Source organism: Rutidosis leptorrhynchoides, chromosome 4 (genome assembly GCF_046630445.1).
Source record: "Rutidosis leptorrhynchoides isolate AG116_Rl617_1_P2 chromosome 4, CSIRO_AGI_Rlap_v1, whole genome shotgun sequence".
In the NCBI taxonomy this organism is placed as follows: domain Eukaryota; kingdom Viridiplantae; phylum Streptophyta; class Magnoliopsida; order Asterales; family Asteraceae; genus Rutidosis; species Rutidosis leptorrhynchoides.
In genome coordinates, this window is record NC_092336.1 from 306,914,810 (window position 1) to 306,937,803 (window position 22,994).

At 29.4% G+C, this 22,994-nt stretch overlaps 1 protein-coding gene across 2 annotated transcripts in view; it reads left to right on the forward strand.

Annotated features, from left to right (window-relative positions):
* Nucleotides 1-10,354, forward strand: part of LOC139843643 (sucrose synthase 2-like) — a 33,201-nt gene extending 22,847 nt beyond the window's left edge. The window contains exons 3-14 of one of the 2 annotated variants that reach the window (XM_071833753.1): nt 5,618-5,769; nt 5,863-6,055; nt 6,191-6,309; nt 6,398-6,614; nt 7,178-7,273; nt 7,377-7,550; nt 7,645-7,928; nt 8,021-8,245; nt 8,357-8,678; nt 9,587-9,831; nt 9,935-10,073; nt 10,192-10,354. In XM_071833753.1, the coding sequence (XP_071689854.1) occupies nt 5,618-5,769; nt 5,863-6,055; nt 6,191-6,309; nt 6,398-6,614; nt 7,178-7,273; nt 7,377-7,550; nt 7,645-7,928; nt 8,021-8,245; nt 8,357-8,678; nt 9,587-9,831; nt 9,935-10,073; nt 10,192-10,230 (2,205 nt within the window). In that variant the 3' untranslated portion in view covers nt 10,231-10,354. Of the gene's footprint in view, nt 1-5,617; nt 5,770-5,862; nt 6,056-6,190; nt 6,310-6,397; nt 6,615-7,177; nt 7,274-7,376; nt 7,551-7,644; nt 7,929-8,020; nt 8,246-8,356; nt 8,679-9,586; nt 9,832-9,934; nt 10,113-10,191 lie in introns of both variants that reach the window. The other variant, XM_071833754.1, reaches the window with a different exon arrangement.
* Nucleotides 10,355-22,994: the final 12,640 nt, after the last annotated feature.

Sequence of the window (22,994 nt, forward strand, 5' to 3'; positions counted from 1 at the left end):
AGGCTTATAAATACCCTCTTCATCTTCATCTACACCTCTTCATCTTCATCTACACTTGTACTTTTGGATCCTTTTATCAATTTACACATACTTTGAGACCTCGAAGAACACACACAAAGTAATTGAATCCTATTAAATCATATATATATATATATATATATATATATATATATATATATATATATATATATATATATATATATATATATATATATGTTTCCAATCAAATAGAAAAACTCACAATTTAAGAAATTTGGGTGAAAATCTGACTATCTACTAGAAATCCTGGGGCGGGGAAAGGTAATAGCAAACCAGAGATCTAAAACAAGTTAATAGTTCAAGAAGTTGTGAGACTTTGTAATACATTTGGCAAGAAATTGTGGTTTGATTATTACAAATTCATCATTCTGTTATTCATCTTGTTCATCATCATCATATATGAATTGTTTGATTTATAGCACGAACCAAGTAATACTTCATAACACATTTGTTCATCACTGCTCATCAAAGAACTTGAATTCCTTAAACCCCAACGTCTTGGTTGAAAACTTCTATGATTTTTAGGAGTTTAAGTGAGCCTCCAAAAGAAATTGATAACCCTAGGTTATCACCTAACCAACAAGAGACAGATAATAACAAAGTAAATGTGAAAAATAATGCAAAAATGTAAATAACACAAGGAATTTAACGTGGTTATATCTAATATTGTTGTTGGTTTAATCCACAACCAAAGAGAAATTCTTATTAATTTTCGTAGATCTTAGGGATACAAGAAGCTATGGGTATAGTTTATAGGGGGTATACTGAATAAGAAACAAATCTGTTTGACTTGCTGACCAGGACTCAAATGTCACGTTTGGTGACATCCTGTAAGCGACGTCCTTAAACCTCTATATCTGAACCCGCTAGATCACCATTGTCACGTTTTGACAACATTAGTCGCGTTTGGTGACACCATGTCGACAAACATGAGGCTCCACCTGCAACTTGTTTATTCGACGTTCTTTCAATGTCTACCCTCTCAACATTAGAGATTTTGAACAAAACCTAACTTCTACCTTACTTCGGATCATGCTTCCCACGACAAAATTTGACACGCTGATTACGTATCTTTTTTATATCGCCGGATGAGCCACCTGAAAGACGCCGCACTTCCACATTGCTAACCTACGAGGGAAGGAAGTATTTTGACATCAAAAATACCATCGAGAAATAATCCGATCTATACTACTAGCTTGAAACTAAGAATCTTTCTTTCAATACAACACCTATCTTCATAGTTTAGAAGATAACGTGGCGGAGCCCGGCCCGACTCTAGCGACCCTATTGCCCAAGAAGTCCATTTGTACACAAAACCTTCTACCCGATTTAGCTCTCCAACAAAGAATAAACCCACTGGCAGACCAAACACGTAGACCTTACCGATCAAGACGTTGTACGAGAACACGATCGACCCGTAACCGTACACCTCACCACTTTTACTTTCTCCGTTACACCAACCACATACATGCCCACGAAATCCACGAACCCAATTTTCCACCCTAAGCAAACCCTAATATACGGATGTGTTCTTAACGACGACTCCTTAGAAAAACCTCTCGTTCATCTTCCCCGGTGAGTCGCAAAAAAATTGCCGTAGATGATCTACCTGAAGTACTGAAGACTCTAGTGTAACCCATTCTACCCGAACTCCCACTAGTTGTGACGGCCCAAAAATTTCTGACCAAATTTAAACTTAATCTTTATATGATTTTAATGTTCCCGACACGATAAGCAAAGTCTGTAATGTTGAAGTCTCAAAAACTTTTAACTGTTATCATATATGCAAATACCCTTCAACTATTCCCGACGATTCACGAACAACTATTTGTAAATAGATATATATATATATATATATATATATATATATATATATATATATATATATATATATATATATATATATAATTCGAAATATAATTTGAAATATTATATTATTTAGTTATTAGAATTAATGTTATAAAGTAAAATAATATAAGATATTATAAAATTTATATATATATATATATATATATATATATATATATATATATATATATACTTATATAAATGAGAGTTTATTCTATCCTAATTGTCATTAAAACCGTATTAGTAGCAACAATTGACATGTGTAATTTACAGCTGTCAAATCATCAGTGTTTATGATTAAGAACAAACACCCCCGTTCTTTGTTCACAAACCTAATCTCTACTCACAACTGTAAATACAGATTATAAAAAAATATTTGAAAACCCCTTTTCAACATATTCGATTGTAAACACATCGCACGATTTAAACCTAATTTATCGTTGCCAAATTAATGAAGAAGAATCAAGGGCAATCTCCTTAAAAATTCAAAGATGATGATCTCATGTCTAATATCAAACAACGGAAAACGTGTAAACCAATTTCAAGAACGATAACCAGGTTTATATTACTTATTACTTATATTATTCATTATTTGATTATTTGCTTTGATTGTTGATATTGATGATGGTATCCTATATTAGCGATGATCTGTTAGTAATTAATAGATTGGGCGCTTTAATAGTCAAATGAACGAATTGTTAAAGATAAATCTGAATATCAATTGACGAATTCATCTTTACAAATCTAAATATCAATTGACATTGTGTATTATTAGATGAACAGATGGGTAAAAAGATTGCAACTTGACATTGTGTATTATTAGATGTGACTATTTTGACCCGTAAATATATGAACATGTCGATTTGGCTTGTACTTTTAACAAACTGGGCAGATTAGCTAAAAGGGGAGTGGGCTGATTTGGGCAGGCTTTAGATCAGACTTTTTGGTAATAGTAATAAAATACAAATGACAAATCCATATACATAAGACTCTGTTACATTATGCTTGTATGTTGCTTGGGTTACTCATTTTAATCTCATCATTAATCACTATTGACTCCATTCTTTTTGAAATTTGATATATAGTAGATAGTAGATGTCATTAGCAAATGTTTTTTCAAATATAATCCATAGCATATGCTCGGTATATAAATAAAGAATATGCCACTAGCATCACTATTTATGTAAATTGCAGCAACAACGATAACATTTAGTGCCTTTAGTACTTTGTGATTAAATAACATGGATAGCTGTACTAATTTATATTTGTGAAAAAAGTTGGTCGTTAAAGGATAAAAGGTAGGTCATGACCAAATCATTTGCAGGTTATTCGATTTAATTGATCTATGAGTCTAAGGGAAGAGATATTGTGTTGAAGTCTGCTATGCGAAGAACGTGATGTTCTTATTGCCAATAACATAATGTTCAACTGTTACATAAAGGGAAAATATAGTATTTTCAAGTATAAAGTTAAAAGGGCTATGTCATGACCCATTTTTCAACTGTTTCATTTCAGTACTTCCAATGATGTTGGTATATGCTACTTTAACATGGTTCTATGTAGGTGGATGAACTATCACATAAGTTTTGTTTTTACAGTATGGTTAAACTATGGTAAAGGGATAGGATTGGGCCTGATATAAGTGATAACTACGAGTGTAAGTGGTCTATTTACCTACACGGTTTGTAAATCGTCCAATAACTTAAAGGTGGCAATGTCGACCCGTATACTTATGAACGGGTCCATTGAGTTGTAGATCGTTAGTTAACTGTGTATGTCGTTATTCCAATGTGTGTTGTTATATATTCAAAGTTTCTTAGAAAATATAGAATATATAAACTATATCTACATCTAACCAAACTTAAATGGTTTTTGAGTAGCCGTGCAACGCACGGGCTCAAAACCTAGTATGTATATATATATATATATATATATATATATATATATATATATATATATATATATATATATATATATATATATATAAAGTATATCGAATATACATATATTGTTTCGAATTTATTTAGTAAACGATAATAACACACGTCCATTATTTCGATTGATATTAATTAAGTTGCGAACTTGTGAGTGTAATAAAATAATTAATAGACGAGCCTACTCGATCATGTTTCGCACATTATATGACTAAAATAGATACATGAAGTTAATTTAAAAATTTGGGATTTCTTTTCAAAATATTTTTATCCGCCACCGACTAACAACGGAGCACGAAAGACTACCTCTAATAAAACGTCGGTAAGATGAAACAAGAATGAGGCTGCTAATAATTATTATGACACGTTTTTATCCTAATGTATATTATAATTTGAATTACTGTGCATAATTATTATGACACGTTTAATCCACGACCAAAGAGATATTCTTATTAGTTTTTGAAGATGTTAGGTATACAAGAAGCGAGAGGTTTAATTTATAGGGATACATACTATAGGGAAACAAAATAAGAAACAAATCTGTCTGTTGCTAACCACGACAAAAATATCGCGTTTGGTGACATCATGTCGCCTACCTGCAACTTGTTTCTTCGACTTTTATTCAACATCCACACCCTCAACAACAATAACACTGAATGACCTTTGCTTTTAAGTGTATGTTTTTAGGTCTACATGATTGGAATACTTATGTTAAGTTGTTAACTAAGAGGGTTTTTGGATTTGCTTTTTGAAAACTGATTATGTATTTTAGATAATTATAATCAAATAATTCGCTGTATGAAAACGTGGTTTATGTAAATTTATTTGGATTTGATTATGCTATTTGATAACGTAATAATAAGATAATTAGTTTTTAAATATTTAGGAAAATCGGATTATTTGATAAATTAACAAGTAAAATAATTTAAAAGGGTCATTCTTTTAAAATGGCAAATATACAAAGTATAACTTTTAGAAAGTTCATTTTTAATGATTACAAGCTTTTATTAAATATGGATTTTAATGTATAGTGTACAGAATGATATTGATAGTATTATATAACTAAATTCATTAGCAATCAAAAGGTAACATATAACAAATACATTTTGTTATCAACTACAATAGTCACAGACTTATAGTTATACTTTTCGATATAGGAAGATTAGTTAAGATGTCACATCAGGAATCATGAACACTACTATAATACGAACACTAATATAATACGGAGCATATAATTATAATATTGATAGTAAATGTAATGACAAAATTGTGACCTGCTAGGAGAGTTATCGAAGAGAAGGAACATATGAAAAGTAGGCTAGCTGGAGTGATATACACCGTAAACAATTATGTAATCAATTATGTAGGAACACGTTATTGAAGGGTATATTGGTCTAATAAATGGCTGGAATTGTTGAAGGATTCACGATTTGAAACACTAACCCCCAAGTTACTTCTTGATTTTCACGTTTTCAAGTCCACAAAATGCAGATAATTAATTTTTGTTAACGGCGATATCGACACCGAATGCTCTGATAACAAATAATCAATTATTTTCAACTTCTTGTCAAACACTAAGAATAGATTATTGAGTATTTGTGATTTCTAAACATAATAATCAAAAAATCAATGTGCACACGTGAATCCAAACACCCCTAAGTTTTACATAATTAGTGAAAGAGTAAAAATTGTGTTGCTCTCTAAACTTTTAACCATTTTGTCATCACATATCTAACATGCTAAGCTGACCGTCACATTATCATATTTTCTCACTATGCAACTTTGTTTGATTACAGGAAGGCATAATTCTTCCACCATATGTAGCATTAGCCATTCGTCCACGACCCGGTGTTTGGGAATTTTTGCGTGTTAATGTAGACGAACTAAGCGTAGAGCAGCTAAATGTTGCCGAATACCTTGTTTTCAAGGAAGAACTGGTGGACGGACAGTAAGTAATTCAATTGTTCTGCGTTATGACTTGAGATGTATTGAATTTTGATATTAATTAGTGGGAAATATTTTTTTTATTATTACCTTGCAGAAGTAAGGACCATTTTGTGCTTGAAGTGGATCTCGAGCCATTCAATGCTACATTTCCTCGAATGTCACGATCTTCCTCTATTGGCAATGGAGTTCAGTTCCTTAATCGACATCTGTCTTCCATCATGTTTCGCAACAAAGATTGTATGGAACCATTTCTCGATTTCCTTCGTGCACACAAACATAAAGGATACGTGAGTTTAATTTTTTTTATTAAAACAATAAATTCACACACCCTCCACCCATTATATCGATTAGGACCCACAATTGCCAAGTCAAAGTCGTGTTTGATAATATACTTGGATGTATGTTTTCAATTGGATATGTAGGCAATGATGTTAAATGACCGAATACAAAGTATGTCTAGACTCGAGTCTTCATTGGCGAAAGCAGAGGATTATCTCTCTAAGCTACCTCCTGATACAGCCTACTCTGAATTCGAATACGTGTATGTATACTTAATACTTCTCTCTGATCACCGTTAATACTCCAAAATGTACATGTGGTGTTTCAACCGTTTGTCTTTAAGGATACAGATTGCAAGGAATGGGGTTTGAACGAGGTTGGGGAAACAACGCTGAAAGAGTTCTTAGTATGATGCATCTGCTATCCGATATTCTTCAAGCACCAGATCCATCCATTCTCGAAAAGTTTCTTGGAAAGATACCGATGATCTTCAACGTTGTCATATTATCTGTTCATGGTTACTTTGGGCAAGCTAATGTTTTGGGTTTACCAGATACTGGTGGCCAGGTACATGACCCTTTCATAACCAAGAAATGAATTTAAAATTTGGCCGTAACACAAGCCAATGGCGAATCTAGCTTACAGTCGTGACCACTAGTTTAAATTTTTTATTGCAGAAAATACTCTTTAATTGTATAAGACACGTACATGACCCTTTCATAATCAAGAAACGAATTTAAAATTTGGCCGTAACACTAGCCAATGGCGAATCTAGCTTAAGCCGTGACCACTAGTTTAAATTCTATATGCAGAAAATACTAAATTGTATAAATCGTATAAGAGACCACTAAAGGACCCCAAATTTAACTATGCGGATAACATATATTTTTCGAAAATGTATTTTTTTAAAGATAAATAAGCACTAAAATAACATTCAAATATTATTAGTACCGAAAATAAAATTCGGGACCCATTGAGTGATCATTGAGTTCTGATCGTGGAATCGCCACTACACTAGCCCGTTTACATTTGTGGTTTTGTGTATGCTACCATTGTTTTTTTTTTTTTTTTTTTGAAAAGCATATGCTAGTATGCTACCATTGTTTATATCTTTATTTTACAATTCTCAGGTTGTATATATATTAGATCAAGTTCGTTCGCTGGAAAATGAGATGCTACTTAAATTAAGGCAGCAAGGATTGGACATCAAGCCTAAGATTTTGATTGTACATATTATTACGACTCTATTTTATCCATCCAAGATCTTTTTGGCAGGGTTTTTTTTTTTTTTTTCTTTTAATTAGTACCTTTTGTTATTTCTCATTTCAGGTGACTCGCTTGATACCTAATGCCAAAGGTACTTCATGCAACCAACGATTGGAAAGGGTCAGTGGAACCGAATATACACATATTTTACGTGTTCCTTTTAGGACTGAGAAAGGGATTCTTCGAAAATGGATCTCAAGGTTTGACATATGGCCTTATTTGGAGAAATTTACTGAGGTAACTTAAAATAATGAAAAAACTATCATAATCTTTCAAAGTGAATATGGATAAATTTCTATAATAACGATCTTTGTGTTTGGTTCGTTATTAGGATGCAGCAAGTGAAATTTCAGCCGAGTTACAAGGTGTTCCGGATTTGATAATTGGAAACTACAGTGATGGAAACTTAGTTGCCTCCCTATTATCTTACAAATTGGGAGTAACACAATGTAACATTGCGCATGCATTAGAGAAAACAAAGTATCCAGATTCTGACTTGTATTGGAAGAAATTCGACGAGAAATACCATTTTTCATGTCAATTTACTGCTGATCTTCTAGCCATGAACAATGCTGATTTCATCATCACCAGTACTTACCAAGAGATTGCAGGAACGTAAGTGAAATTGTAGTAAATGATACTGGAACACTTAAAAAAATAATAATCAAAAACAAACATCATCTTACCTCTTATTTTGTTTCTTTCAGGAAAAATACTGTTGGGCAATATGAGAATCATGCCGCTTTCACTCTTCCGGGCCTATACAGAGTTGTACATGGTATCGACGTGTTTGATCCAAAGTTCAACATTGTGTCTCCAGGGGCAGATTCGACAATTTACTTCTCATATTCCGAAAAGGAGAAACGTCTTACATCTTTACATACAACAATTGAGAAGTTGTTGTACGACCCTGTACAGAACGATATTCACATGTGAGTCGTTACTCTGTCCCATTTCATTTTTTTTCTTTACTTTATTCTATGTTAAAATGCTGCATACTAAATCAGATTGTCTGATATTATAATTTGGATTTCGATATGCAGTGGAAATATAAGTGACCCGTCTAAACCTATGATTTTCTCAATGGCGAGACTTGACCATGTGAAAAACATAACGGGTCTAGTGGAGTGTTACGCCAAGAATAATAAGCTGCGAGAATTGGCAAACCTTGTTGTGGTTGCTGGTTATAATGATGTGAAAAAATCAAGTGATCGAGAAGAAATTACAGAAATTGAGAAAATGCATAGTCTTATTAAGCAATATAATTTAGATGGCCAACTAAGATGGATATCAGCCCAAACCAACCGAGCTCGAAATGGTGAACTCTATCGCTATATTGCCGATGGCAGGGGAATTTTCGTCCAGGTTGTTTATTTTTTATTTTATAAGCCATGTTTCCAGGGGCGAACCGAACCTTGCTTGAAACCCGTAGGGTCGCGTGACACCACCAGTTGCGAAAATGTTTTTAGAAACGATAATTTATACAGACACCACTAAAGATAATCGTAGGACCCCATAACTTTTAAAATTTATAATTTTATAGTATGGGAAGCTTATTTTGTAGTATGAGCCACTAATAAACAAAGAGTAAATAAATAAATAAACCTACTCTATTTTATTCAGACCCACCACACCACACACACCGACAAACGTGCACTTCTTATTTATTTTATTCTACTTCTTATTTTATTTCATACCCATTACCTAATATAAACTTTCTTTTTTCACTTTTAGTTCAGCAACCAAGACAAACTTAGTCTTGAATTTTCTTCAACAATTTTTTTTCAACAAAATTGAAAGTCTAGCTGATTCGACCGTTGTTTTTAAGGTTTAGTATAATTTTTAAAACTCCCATTCTCAAGAATAACTTATTGTATTAGAATATATAGATAATAATTTAGTTAGGGTTTACAGTCTCCTTTCAGAAAGAAATTGGGTCTTTATGTCACTTTGATGGGTATTTCATATATTGAGAAAGATGTATTGGCATGCAATTATGGATGAATTTTATCGTATGAAACTTCGTAGACAAAAAAAAATTCATAGTGTTTGTATTGACCTGACCCGACATATGTAAACTTTCCTTCAAGTAAGTTAACAAAAAAAAAAAAAAAAAAAAAAATAAAAAAATTTGAGGACTCCATTGACTTGTGATCCTAGATTCGTCACTTCTTGTTTCTTTCACTTTAATTTAATTATGAAATACCTAAAACAGTAGTATCCAAATCAAACTACAAAAGAAACTAAATTGGCCATTTATGTGAAAATATTAGCCTGCTTTCTACGAAGCTTTTGGACTTACGGTTGTAGAGGCCATGACATGTGGCCTACCAACATTTGCCACATGTCATGGTGGTCCCGCAGAGATTATTGAAGATTGGGTGTCGGGATTTCATATCGATCCATATCATCCGGATAAAACATCTGCTGCAATGGCCGATTTTTTTCAAAAGTGCAAAGATGACGTTAGTTATTGGATAAAGATATCTGATGGCGGACTTCAAAGAATAAGCGAAAGGTTAAATATAATTTCTCTCTCGAAACAACCAACAACATTAGTTGCAAGTGTTAATAGTTAACAGACCGATAAGTAAATGTGACATGTAATATTGTATGCGTAGGTATACATGGAAGATCTACTCGGAACGTTTGATGACATTAGCCGGAGTTTATAGCTTTTGGAAGTACGTTTCAAAACTTGAACGGCGTGAGACTCGACGTTACCTTGAAATGTTCTACATTTTGAAGTTCCGTGAACTGGTGAGAGAGAATTTTTAGCTACTGGTTGCTTGCTGACCAGTAAGTTTTTGAATTAAGGCTAGCCAGTATTTTTGGTTTAATTTATAACTTGGTGTGATTTTCATCTGTGATCGAGCAGGTGAAGTCTGTCCCGCTCGCTGTTGATGACGAGCAGTAAGAATGCCCGGTTTGGTGATTGCTTATAAGGAGACGTTACATCGTATTAGTATTTTAATGTATGAGTCACAAATATGTAACATATATATGTATCCACTTGTATTTTATCTATTATAGCTAGGCATATCCGCATATAAAGCAAGTTCTAATATATATATATATATATATATATATATATATATATATATATATATATATATATATATATATATATATATAGGGGCATGATCAATGGGGAAGTAACCAATCGGGGGGAAGCGGGGGGAAGCAAAAAATTTTTTTTTTTTCGTTTTTTTTTGGAATTTTTTTTCCGGCATCAAGATCACACGAAAATATGAACATTTAGAAGAGACACTTCGTGATGAATGTTATTATTTAGGCGGGAAAACGATCGACAAAAATAACATTCAAGATAATATTATTCGTGAAGAATATGAACGTTTTTTTTTTCTTCATGTTTTGTGAAGTAAAATTTAGCCCGATTTAGAGTTTAGGGTTTAGGGTTTAGCGTTTGATAACCCTAAACTCTAAACCGTTCATGTTAAAAACTCAATCTAAATCCTAAATCTAAACCCTAAACCCTAAATTTCTAAACCCTAATATCTGAACCCTATAAACCCTAATATCTAAACCCTAATATCTAAACTCCAATAGTTAAAACTTCAACATACGCCCGAAAAACATGATAATTGTTATATATTATTTCTTCGAGTGTTTTTCCGCCAAAATAAAAACATTTATCACAAAGTGTCTCTACTAAATGTTCATATTTTCATCTCATCTATAATGTTTGTGAACAAGGTTTTTTCAAAAAACGAAAAAAAAAGTTTTTGCTTCCCCCCGCTTCCTCCCGATTGGTTACTTCCCTCTTGATCCTACCAATATATATATATATATATATATATATATATATATATATATATATATATATATATATATATATATATATATATATATATATATATTTAATCAAGAGGGAAACACTTTCTTGGGGGTAGTAATTTTTTTTCGGTTTTTGAAAAAATTTTGTTCACAAACATTATAGATTAGATGAAAATATGAACATTTAAAAAAGACACTTTGTGATAACTGTCATTATTTTGGCGAGAAAACACTCGAAGAAAAAAATAAAAACATTCAATGCATTGAATGTTTTGCTGCTGAGTTTTTTTAAGGGGTTAGAAATTAGGGTTATAGATTAGATGAAAATATGAACATTTAAAAAAGACACTTTGTGATGACTGTCATTATTTTGGCGGGAAAACACTCGAAGAAAAAAATAAAAACATTCAATGCATTGAATGTTTTGCTGCTGAGTTTTTTTAAGGGGTTAGAAATTAGGGTTTAGAAATTAGGGTTTAGGGTTTAGAAATTAGGGTTTAGATTAAATATTTTAACACGGACAGTTTAGAGTTTAGGGTTTTGGGTTGAGGGTTTACGAAGTAAACCCTAAACCCTAAGCCCTAAACTCTAAATCAGGCTAAATTCGAAAAAAACACTTCACACAAGATGAAAACAAAACGATGCAAATAAACTCAGCAGTAAAACATTCAATGCATTGAATGTTTTTATTTTTTTCGTCGAGCATTTTCCCGCCAAAATAATGACATTCATCACAAAGTGTCTTTCTTAAATGTTCATTTTTTCATCTAATCTATAATGTTCGTGAACAAAGTTTTTTCAAAAAACGAAAAAAAAAAATAATTTGCTTCCCCCTTCCCCTCAAAAAGTGCTTCCCTCTTGATTATGGCCCGATAACTTTTTTAGTGTGAGAACTCTAAAAACCCTTCAAATACACTGAAATTCGAGCGAAAAAGGTGCACAGGCGAGCAAAAAAAAAAATTCGAGCAAAAATCAAAAACACAGACGAACAAAAAATTCATAGTCGAGAATTTTTGTTTGTTCGAATTTCAAAATGTAGAACACATTTTTGTTCGAATATCAGCATTTTTGTTCGACTACCCGTGTGTTCTACATTTTTTTGTTCGAATATCAAAAATGTAGAACATAAATTTGTTCGCCCACCATTTTTTTGTTCGAATATCACTTTTTTTGTTCGAATTGCTCGTCTTTTGTTCGCCATTGTCCTATTTTTTGCTCGAATTTCCCTTTCTTTGCTCGAATTTTCCTTTTTTGCTCGAATTTCAGTGTATTTTTGAGTTATCAGAGTTCTCACACAAAAAAAGTTCTCATTTGAACCCTCTAGTATATATATATATATATATATATATATATATATATATATATATATATATATATATATATAGTTTTCCTTAAAATCCTATAACGATGATGTCATTATTAGGCTAATTTCTTTGTTAAGAAAAAATTAAAAAGAAAAAAATCTAGGTCACTTAGATGATGTCATTAATTCTAATATTTTATAATTAAAAAAAATTGTACTTATAATAACTAAAAATTTAATAACTTAAATAAATTATTACTCGGTAATTTTTAATATTAATATTAATTCTAATTAAAACAAATACAAAATAAAAACAAATATAAAACTCTAAAATGATTATGTTATCCTTTCACTAATTACACTTTAATTTTCATAATGATGATGTTTTTATTCTATATTAATATTAATTCTAATTAAAAAAGATACAAAATAATAACAAATAAATGCTGATAATATATGAATGACGATTTGGATGGCAAAAATAAGTAATAAAATATCATTTAATATTTAATACGGTATTATTGTTTTTTCGAATATTGAGGAGTGAAAGTTCCCAACAGTCAATGACTTTTAAATTTCCTTATATGAACCGTACGAGCTAAATATATATCTCGGATCATCTCCACCATATATTATCACAACTTTTTCTCTCAATATGTACAAACCTTTACAACTATTTTTCTCGATCTACACCATATTATCCAATAACTTTTTGTTTCCAAAAAGCAGGTACAAACTTTCATGTCATTGTTAATGTTTTTTTCAAAGAATTATTCTCTTTTATGCATTGTTTGATGATGAAATTTATCACACCTTGAATGTTTTATTATTGTATGTTTATTAAACAACAAGAATCTAAAAATCGATAACATACGTCATATCATATTGTGACTATTTAAAATGAAGGTATATAGTATGATAGAAGAATTTAAAAATAATCATGATTTTTGCGAGGTTGAACCAGGTATTTTCAATCTCTCTTTTAATGTTAAATAAGTACCATTTATGATAAGAAAAATAGTAGTTGTAATGAAAACTAGAGAAATGTGGTAGGAGAATGAATGTAGTTCATTTATTCTGACCAAGTTAACAACGAAAGTTTCTTAGTCGAAATCTGTGGTCCCACGAGTCATTAAACTAAATGACTTTAACATTTACATTTACTTAAGGATATGTAATTAAGAATCAATTTGGGATATGTAATTAAGAATAAATTCGGTAAGATGGTTTTTCTGCCAGGCTTCTTATTGGTCGGATTTTGCAGTAAGACTTAAAATCTTAGTTAGATAGCATCTTTGTTGTCTATAAACTTTAGCTTAAAAGCTTACTTTCAACTCGGCTTCCCGGTCAGTATAATCCGAGTTCGACTTAAATAGTCTCAGTTTTCATATTCTTTATGTTTGATATATGCGGTCCTCAAGTTCTTTTTAGGAGAGGTGATCCTTACACAGTTCTCTATACACACTAATTATATAACTTGATTAAATTACCCTTGTACTAATTTTACATTCTCATGTTATTTTTTAACATTCACTACCCGCTTCATAACACTACTTCCACACTTAAAATCAAGCAACCCATCAACACCCAAAATCAAACAACCCAATGTGGAAAAGTGTCACATTTGCGCCCAAGTGAAAGCGGAACACCAGAAACCTTATGGGTCGTTGCATCAATTAGAAATTCCAGAGTGAAAATGAGAGCATATAACAATCGATTTTGTGACAAAATCACCCCGAACCCAGAAAGGAAACGACATGATCTAGGTGATAGTGGACCGTTTGACAAAGAGTGCACATTTCTTAGCTACTAATGAAACAACTTCATTGACTAAGTGAGCTTAGTTGTATTTAAATGAGATAGTGTCGAGACATGGGATACCATTATCGATTGTGTCAGATCGAGACTCGAGGTTTGTGTCCAACTTCAGGAAGAGTCTACAAGAGAATTTAGGTACTCGTGTCAACCTTAGTACAACTTATCATCCTCAAGCTAAAGGTTAAAGTGAACGAACTATTGAAACCTTAAGGATATGTTAAGAGCTTGTGTGCTAGAATTTGGGCGATCGTGGGATTCTCACTGCCATTGATCGAGTTGGCCTACAATAATTCCAATCATTCGAGTATCGGCATACCGCCCTATGAGATATTAAATGCTAGGGGGTGTAGATGTGACGACCCAGAAATTTCCGACCAAATTTAAAACTTAATCTTTATATGATTTCGACAAGATAAGCAAAGTCTGTAATATTGATTTTCAAAATTTTTGAACTAATGTTATATATTCAGTTAACCTTTGACTATTGATCGACGATTCACGAACATCTATTTGTAATATATATATATATATATATATATATATATATATATATATATATATATATATATATATATATATATATATATATATATATATATAATAAGTTGGAATATTAATTATTAAAATTAATTATAAATAACTTGCAATGTGTATTTAAAAACTGATTTATGTATATTACATAAAGATATATACATATATATAATTTCAAGTTATTTAGTAAACGATAGTAACATTCGTTTATTGATTCGATTGATATTTAGATAAGTTAACTAAAACGTTTAAGATGAACAGGTAAAACACTAATTTGCTATAGTATATTTGAATTGCTACAGTACCCGAAAAGCTACAGTGTTTTCGAAAACCACTATTTGCTACAGTAAAAATCATTTTGCTACAGTAAAATACTATTTAAAAATAAAAATGTATGTATATTTTACAAATGTTATAAAATATAATATTAACTTAGATATAAAACGTTTTGATTTAAAATAATATTATTATATATTAAGACGTTAATTTATTGAAGCAAATGACCAAAACACTCGAACGTTCAAGATACACTTCGGGTAACATAGTTATTGGTAATGTAAATCTATATTTTGGCAAAGGTACGAGTCACGAAACGTAAAGTACAAGTTTTCTAAGCATATGAAAGGACGTTCGAAAAACCGGAACGGGGACATTAGTCGAGCGTTAACGTACATATTATCGGACCTAAAATTACAAGTAAACTATGCACATGAATATAACATATATATATATATATATATATATATAATTAATATAAATTATATATATATTATATATATAATAATATGTCGACAAACAAGAAAACAAAACATATTGGGTGCGTACCAGCTGGCCATGCGATCACATGGCATTATGCCTTCAGAACCATGCGATCGCATGGGGTCTAAATTCAGCAAAAGTGTATAAAGCTCGATCAGTTTGGTCGATTTCTTCACACTCTATTCTCTTATTTCTCTTCTGCTCTCTAAAATATATATATATATATATATATATATATATATATATATATATATATATATATATATATATATATATATAATTATTATTATTATTATTATTATTATTAAGATTAATAATATTATTAATCTTATTATTATTATCAGTAGTATTAATGTTATTTTTATTAGTATTATACATAAAATACTACGACGAGGTCATGTCCAAATGATTTCAAACCGAAAATAAATATATATATAATTATTATTATTATTATTATTATTATTATTATTATTATTATTATTATTATTATTATTATTATTATTATTATTATTATTATTAAGATTAATAATATTATTAATCTTATTATTATTATCAGTAGTATTAATGTTATTTTTATTAGTATTATACATAAAATACTACGAGGTCATGTCCAAATGATTTCAAACCGAGTTTTCGAATGAGTCAAAGCTAAGGAAACTATGGGTTATAGCTATGGAGGTTATGGGTAATGTTCGTGGGTATTGTTCGCAAGTCAAACCTAGTATTTATCATCTCCGTTGCGTCTACGTACTTTCCTACAATATTGAATCACAATATTGATACGTGAGCATTCATATCTTATCTTTTATATATTAATAGTGTATCCATGTCTAGTGCTCGAGTATATATGTTTATACATGCTTGTATGCTAAATTTTGTCGTTAGATAGTTTTACAAAGAATCACGAATTTAATACATATACTACTGATATAAGGTATATGATATGCATGTTATTGGAAAGCTGGCGAAAAATTAATAACTTTTCATTTAGAAATCGCGTGATTTCGATGAACGAATTAAAAGATATGGTCAACTGAATTATGTTTGATGTTAATTGAAATTGTGTTTGAAACTGAAAATTAATATTTAAACAACTTGTCTATGAGATTGATAAATTGGATTTTTAGATATTACTAATCGAGTAAATGAATTTCTATATAAGGCACGTTTTGTCTTGTTGAACAATTGTCAAGGTTGACTGTCTTATCATGTTTTAAAGCTTTATAAACACTATAATCTGATTTTACAAGTATTGGAAAACTACGTGAAATAATAAAATATTTTCGATTGCTATGATAATTCAAATATAATATAGCTCCTGAAATAAATAATATTTTGAGTTTGATAAAATATAAATTCGTTCAATTATCAAGACTTATATTATGTTAATATAATAAACATATATAGATTTAAAGATCATATTGGGTCATGTTGACTTTTGAGATGACTTTTGTTAACTTTTGCATGTTAGTCTCGAGCATTAGGATTGTGATACACTATGACCTGACCTAGCTTGTTAGACACGTATTGACCAACACATGTTCTCTAGGTTGAGATCTATGGTTATTTTGCATTCCGAGTTTCGGTCACATTTTGGTGAATGACCTTATGTGCTGCTAAGGTGAGTTTCATTTGCTCCCTTTTTAATTGCTTTTGCAATCTATATTTTTGGGCTGAGTATACGTGCATTTTATTTTAAACGCAATGGATACAAGTACATACTAAATTCTACACCGAGTTTGAACCGAAAATCCCTTAGCTTTGGTAACTAGTAACTGCCGGTTATAAGAACTGGTGGGCACGAATAGTTGTATATGGATCCATAGGGTTTGACATCCCCGTCTGTTCCAGGTATAGAAACCCTAGTCTGAACTATAAAACAGACGTATGCTATTTGAGTTTAGTACACGTTGGATTGCGTGTATTGTACATGTTGGTTGCATGTATGTTAAAACAGGGGTACTTATAACAACGTTAAAGTTTAGTTACCAGGGTGCTCAATTTCGTAGAATATTTTGATAAACGTTTCTGGATGAAACAACTGAAATCTTGTGATCCACCTTTATATACAGATTATGCGCAACATTAAAACTATGAACTTACCAACCTTTGTGTTGACACTTTTTAAGCATGTTTATTCTCAGGTTCCTAGAAGTCTTCTGCTGTTTGCTTGTATGTTATACAAGCTATGTGCATGGAGTCATACATGCTTTATTCGAGAAAACGTCGCATTCACAAAATCATCACCATGTATCTTATTTTGACTGCATTGTTAACGGATGTAGTATTGTAAACTATTATTTACGGTAATTGTCTATATGTAGAAATCATCAAATTTCAAAAACCTTAGAATTTGATATTCATTTATGGTGTGCCTTTTCAAAAGAATGCAATGTTTACAAAACGTATCATGTAGAGGTCAGTACCTCACTGTGAAATCGATGAATGATGTATTCGTCCAAATAGATTTGGACGGATCATCACAGTTGGTATCAGAGCTTGAGGTCATAGGGAACCAGAATTTGCATTAGTGTGTTTAACTGATAATTGTTAGGATGCATTAGTGAGTCTGGACTATGATCGTATCTGTTTTTACCGAGTTTTACTTATCATTTCTTGTCGGAAATTACATGCTTATCATTATTAAGTCTAGACACATTTCCTGCATTTATTGCATACATAGTGTACAGACGAATTCATATCTTAGCATATCTATTATTGTAAACTTTGCTTGACATCTTCCGAAAATTCTTCCGTGATTTATGGAATTTTGGTATTATATATACATATGTAAATTATGTATTGAAGAGTACCAATCTAAATTCTATAATCTATTTCATATCAAAAATCATCTCCCTAATTATACAAGATGGATCCCGTATCTAGTTCAAATTCCTTAAACTCCGACAGCTATTCCGATATGGATATTCACCTGAACTCCGAAGACAGTGTAACCGGAATGGATCAACCAATCAGCCATCACCTATTCTGGATGAATTGGGGGTGGGTTCGTAGCCTACTTAATCATTGGAGACAAAAAGAAGGTGATCCCTTCCATCCACCACATTTCCCTCTTGGCGAAGAACCTGAAGCACTTACCGGCGAACCTATTCGAGACACCATTTTCTCTCTCATTTCCAGAGTATCTCGTCACGATAATATACTATCTTAAATTCTGGATCTTATTCATTCGCTCTTCCGAACCGCCAATCATCCCGGTGTAATAAAAGAAGTCAACGAGCTTCGCCCTCGAGTATTGGCTTTGGAGAATATGGTGCAAAGGTTGCAAGCACCAGCAGCATCACTGGCATTAACAATACCACCATCATCAACACCAACAGTATCATTACCACCACCAATAACAACATCCGCATTGTGACGACCCGGAAATTTCCGACCAAATTTAAACTTGATCTTTATATGATTTCAACACGATAAGCAAAGTCTGTTAAGTTAAGTCTCAAAAATTTTTGGAACTGTTTACATGAACTCATTTATCCATCGACTATTCACGACAATTTACGAACAATTATTGGTAAATAAATATGTATATAAATATAAATATAAGAATATATAATATTTTGATAATGTATACTTTAAATAAATTTAAAATGAAAAATAACAATTTAGAATAATTAAGTACTGTTAATATATATAAATAGGTATATGTTATTATGATTATATATATATATATATATATATATATATATATATATATATATATATATATATAATAAAAGTAATGATAATAATATTAATATAGCAATTTATTTTCAATCTGGTAATTAAATTTAATATAATACTATTTATTATTTATGTGGTATTAAATTATGTGATGATATTTACTGAATAGTTAATATTTATATATATATATATATATATATATATATATATATATATATATATATATATATATATATATAAATATTAACTATTCAGTAAATATCATCACATAATATAATACTACATAAATAATAAATAGTATTATATTAAATTTAATTGCCAGATTGAAAATAAATTGCTATATTAATATTATTATCATTACTTTTATTATTGATTAATATTGATACTAATATTTGTATCATTAATATTATTAGTTCAAATATAATATATATATATATATATATATATATATATATATATATATATATATATATATATATATATAATTTGATATGTATAAGTTATTATGTTATTATCATTAATAATATCAATATTATTATTATTTAGTAATTAAATGTAATTACAAGTTTAATTATGGTTGTTATATACGTTCATTATTAATATTATTATCAGTAATATTAATATTATTAAAATTATAGTACTGAAATTTGATACATTTGATTTGTTATTTTTATTAATATTATTGATATCATTATTTATATCATTATTTTCAAAAATCATTATTATTATTATTAGAATTATTAATTATTATTAAACTTATTATTTTATTAAAATTTTCATTATTGTTATTATTAATGTTATCATGTTATCTTCATTTTTATTTTTAGTTTTTCTATAAAAAAATATTATTATTAATATTTCTGTAATTAATATTATTGTTATATTATTATTAATATATATATTAAATATTAATTTAAATTGAATAAATGGCATATAATTCGTACGTGGTTGTTACCAGCAGCTATCCCACTATATTAGATTGGTACTTATGTCTCAATTTTTGGATTACCAGTCGAATATATCACAAAGATAAATACAAAATCTGTTGAACGTCCCTTTCTATTTTTTTTAATTGTTTCTGTGAACAAATTTCCTTGTCTCCAATCTGTTAAAGGTTGATTTCATAGTACAATACGAATTAATCAGGATCAGTTTAACTATTAAATTACGTAATTACTCACATTACACTTATCCACTTCTGCAATTCACGAATTAAAAAAGAATTTTTAAAAGAAAGCAGAAGTCGACCTCTGTTTGTGGTTCAAATTATCAACAACTTGAATTCGTGTTATTTTTCAAAATCCATAAATACAAAGTTGTTAGGAATCCTCCACTGAAACTTTCTGCAAAACCTCAAATCCCAATTCTTTATATTAAGTCTTAATTTTAAAGTCAAAGTTAATATTCAAAAAGTCAAACGAGGTGTTCATAGTGAAATTCGAACCTGTTTTAATGTTTTGAGTTAAATTGATGATTCAAGTAGTTTCTAAAAGAGTTTTTCAATCTATTTCATGTTGTAAGTTTTGGCTAAAACGGTCTAGAAATTCGATTTTGATTTTATGTTCTTCGTGTTCAACAGAAAACTAATAACAACGTTTAAAATTTTATTTCTGTTATTTTTTCGTTTAACAAATTAATCCACATCACTCAAGTTTGCTTCTACTTAAATAAAAGAACTTAAATCATTTAACAATTAGTCAATTGATTGGTCAATTTCTTTAATCAAATTTGAAGTTGAAGAAGAAGGAGATGAAACAGAAAACTGGATTAAATAAATTTTAAGGTCGACTAATAACAGATAAGCAAGGATGGGGGAGTGGTATGAGTGTGTGTTGGGTTACAAGATGGTCGAGGGTTCGAGCCCGGTGTCTGCCATTTTTTTAGGAAAAGCTTGGAAGGTAGTTATTTATCAATTTTTTTTATAGTTATTATTATTATTATTATTATTATTATTATTATTATTATTATTATTATTATTATTATTATTATTATTATTATTATTATTATTATTATTATTATTATTGTTATTATTTGATGTTGTTATTACTAGTATTAATATTATTGTTATTGTTACTGTTATTAATATAAGTATTAGTTATTATTTATTATTACTACCATGATTATAGTTACAATTATTATTATCATTATTGTTATTACTAATATTATATTATTGTCTTTAACAGTAAAATTGCTATTATTATTATTATTATTATTATTATTATTATTATTATTATTATTATTATTATTATTATTATTATTATTATTATTATTATTATTATTATTATTATTAATATTAGCGTTAAGTAGTAAGTATTATTATCATTCCATTAACATTATTATTAAATTTTTCATTGTTATTAAAAATTAATGTTATTATCATTATTATTATTAATATAATAATAATTATTATTAATATTATTTTTATTAGTAAAAGTATTATTATAGATACTATAGTTATTAGTATTATTATAATTATCATTATTATTATCATTAGTAAAAAACTTATGAATTAGTTTTTGTTATAAGTATTGTTATTATTATCATTACTAATATCATTAATATAATTATTATTATTATCGGTATTGTTATCGTCATAATTAAATACAATTTTTATTACTATTATAAACGTTATTTTACCAAATAAATATTATTTATACAAAACTATATTTAAAGTAATATTACATATAAATATGTATTAATCATATTAACAATCTATATATAAAGATTTATATATAACAAATTAGGTATTTTTAAAATAATAAGTTATATATAATATATATTAATAAAATTAAATAAATATGAATCTTTTTGAATATATATACAAATTATATATATATATATATATATATATATATATATATATATATATATATATATATATATATATATATATATATATATATATATATATATATATATATATATATATATAATATGAAATTGTTCGATTACAAGTATATGTATTAATATACATATGAATGATATAGGTTCATGAATCCGAGGCCAACCCTGCATTGTTCAGTATCGTCATATGTATTTTTACTACAAAATACAGTATTGTAAGTTTCATTACTCCCTTTTTAAATGTTTTTGCAATATATATATTTTTGGGACTGAGAATACATGCGCTGTTTTATAACTGTTTTTTGAAATAGACACAAGTACTTAAAAACATTCTACGATTGAGTTACGAGTACACCGGATATCACCCCTTTATAGTATGGTAATCTAGGAATTAGGAAACCGAGCTCTTAATTGACGCGAATCCTAAAGATAGATCTATGGGCACTCACAAGCCCCAGTCAGAGAATTTGAACTGCTTTAGTACTTCGAAATAGGTATACAACCGCCAGCTTAAAAAGATATGATCTGTTTGTGAGGTGTACAAAACCATCATATTTAAAAGAGTGGCCTGTTTGTATGCTTTTGCATGACCGTGCGGAATGCCGGTATGCGGGGGATATTCTATATGCATCTTGTTAAGGTCAATTACCAGGTGTTTATATATCGTATGAATGATTTTCCAGTAGTGAGCAGACCTGCACAGATTGTTTTCGAAATATGAGTATCTTGTGGTCTATTATACTATCTGAAATGATTATTTATGATAAACTAATGAACTCACTAACCTTTTGGTTGACACTTTAAAGCATGTTTATTCTCAGGTATTAAAGAAATCTTCCGCTGTGCATTTGCTCATATTAGAGATATTACTTGGAGTCATTTATGGCATATTTCGAAAGATGTTACATTCGAGTCATTGAGTTCGTCAAGATTACTATTAAGTC